Below are 2,283 nucleotides of genomic sequence, written 5' to 3'. Positions count from 1 at the left end.
TACATTTCTGTTTCTTTTTGTAGGAAACTAAAATGTACGATTTATATAATGCACACCTGGAGATTTATGAAACTTTTGAAGATCAATTATATAAAAGCGCGTTTTATAAAATAGCTTTAGTGGTAGCTTGTATTCTGGGAATTGTGTTAACAAGTTGCAGATAATGTTCGCCTGGGCGGAACTCTTGATTCGTTATGTTTCAACACGGTAATAAAGCAGTCGCACAAGAAGGAAACATGTCAAGTTTAGTTTCTTTTTAGCATGTCATTTATTAAAACGACACAGAACAATATAACTGTAGTATTACGTCAGCTTGTCCCTGTTTGCTTTAGCAGTAGTGTCTTTTTTCGAGTTTGGAGAATAACTAGAAAAGCTTTGACAGATCATTAATAATGTCTAAAGCTGCAGTTCCTCTGCGAATTCTCTGTATTCACGGTTATCGACAGAATGGGAACTCTTTTAGAGAGAAGACAGGAGCATTACGCAAATTATTAAAGAAACAAGTGGAGCTGGTGTATATTAGTGCACCACACCAAGTTCCTGCAATTCAAAACGAAAGTGAGTGTAAAACTGATATTATATTTGCTGTACATCAAAACCTAGTGGGTTGCCTAGTGTCATACATACATTAAAACGTATAAATATGTAAGCCCTTTCCGTATGTTCGTGTCATTTTTGCATTTTTCAGTCTGATCTTATTACTTCTTCAATACAATTAGCCAATCAGGGGCCTGAGAAGACAGCCCATGGTGGTGATGAGGACCAGAGGGGCTGGTGGTTCTCTGATGTCCAGGCACGAAGTTTCAACGCTCAGCAGGAGTGTGAGAGCAGCCTGGGTCTGGAAGAGAGTATAGAGACTGTGAAAACTGCAGTGAAGGAACTTGGCCCCTTCGATGGCATCCTGGGCTTTAGTCAAGGTGCCGCCCTGGTGGCTATGCTGTGTGCCCTGCAAGAACAAAAACTAGAGGCTGATTTTAATTTCCGCTTTGCCATCCTGGTCGCCGGATTCCGCAGCGTCTGTTCCCAGCATCGTCGGTTTTACGAAGGGCCGGCGATAACAATCCCCTCTCTGCATGTGTTTGGACAGGATGACCGTGTAATTCCAGAGGAGATGAGCCGAGATCTGCTGCCAGCGTTTGATGGAGCTCAAATCCTCATTCATCCTGGTGGACACTTTGTTCCAGCGGCATCTTCGCACAGGCAGACATACCAAGACTTCCTCAAGAAGTTTGAGTGAGAGGATAAAAGAGTATCTCAGATTTCCTGGAATAAGTCAGGTCTACATTAAATGTACTTCTTGAAAAATAGCTACATTATGAAAGCCTTGGAAATTGAACGGTCAATAATAATATGTTTTACACTGTTCTCAGGGAAATGGTTACTTGAATAAAGACTTTCACAAGTATGCAGTGCTGTTTTGTTTGTTGTCCAGCTCATTTGTTTGACAGAGTCAATTTAAAGGATATTTTGGGGTTCAAAAGTTAGGCTCTGTAGCATGGAGTTGTTTGCCACATTAAACAATATTAATATATGATATTAAATATTAAATATAATATTAATTATAATATATTTGTACTTGGAGTTTATTAAACAGAATTGTAAAAAAAATAAATATTTACAGATTTTTTTTTTTTTTTTTTTTAATGGAACCGTTTATTGAACATTGAAAAAAATGAACAAAGAAAATCTTAAAGTTTTTGTTAAGTGTCATATTTGATACATCAAGCTTTTATGGCTTATGTAGTATGGTATAGATGAATATGCAGCTCATACTCGAGGAGGAAAAAACATCTCACTTTTATTCAGAGGCCCAAACTGAGCAAAAATATGCTATTTGATGCAGTCCCTGATATTTATATGGCCAAAAATTTTGCATTTTAAACTTTAAATCCTATAGCTTGTAATGTAAATAAATGAAAACTTTATAACAATATAGCAGACTTAATTTAAAATGTATTTATATTCCAGTTGTCACTCTATATCTACCGATAATATTTCTTAGAAAGATGATACTTAAGTGCTTAGTTTTATGATCAGGACTGTAGTTTATATTGTTATTGTCAAAACAAAATGCAATGCAATACAATAATGACAGAAATACAAATAAACAAAAAGCCTGGTGTATTGCATTTGATACTCACATTTTAACACGATTTAACATGATGTTGATCATTTAGAGGCCTCCGAAACAGAACGCATATCAAATATTATACAGTAGGTCTTGTAGGTTTAAAGCAGTTATGTTCATCATTATTTTATTTTGTATGTTAAAGTGCTTATATT

General features: G+C 35.9%; 1 protein-coding gene across 1 annotated transcript; it reads left to right on the top strand.

The window, feature by feature from the left end:
- Positions 1–249: 249 nt before the first annotated feature.
- ovca2 (OVCA2 serine hydrolase domain containing) lies at positions 250–1,366 on the top strand. The gene is made up of 2 exons (XM_016498214.1): positions 250–558; positions 720–1,366. Exons 1-2 carry the CDS (start codon positions 393–395, stop codon positions 1,235–1,237), a joined length of 684 nt encoding a protein of 227 aa, XP_016353700.1. The 5' UTR covers positions 250–392; the 3' UTR covers positions 1,238–1,366.
- The last annotated feature ends 917 nt before the right edge of the window (positions 1,367–2,283 follow it).

The sequence above is a fragment of the Sinocyclocheilus anshuiensis genome, unplaced genomic scaffold (genome assembly GCF_001515605.1).
Source record: "Sinocyclocheilus anshuiensis isolate Anshui unplaced genomic scaffold, SAMN03320099.WGS_v1.1 scaffold939, whole genome shotgun sequence".
Taxonomy (NCBI): Eukaryota; Metazoa; Chordata; class Actinopteri; order Cypriniformes; family Cyprinidae; genus Sinocyclocheilus; species Sinocyclocheilus anshuiensis.
Note: the sequence above shows the minus strand (reverse complement) of the source record. Positions and strands in the feature narration are given on the sequence as shown.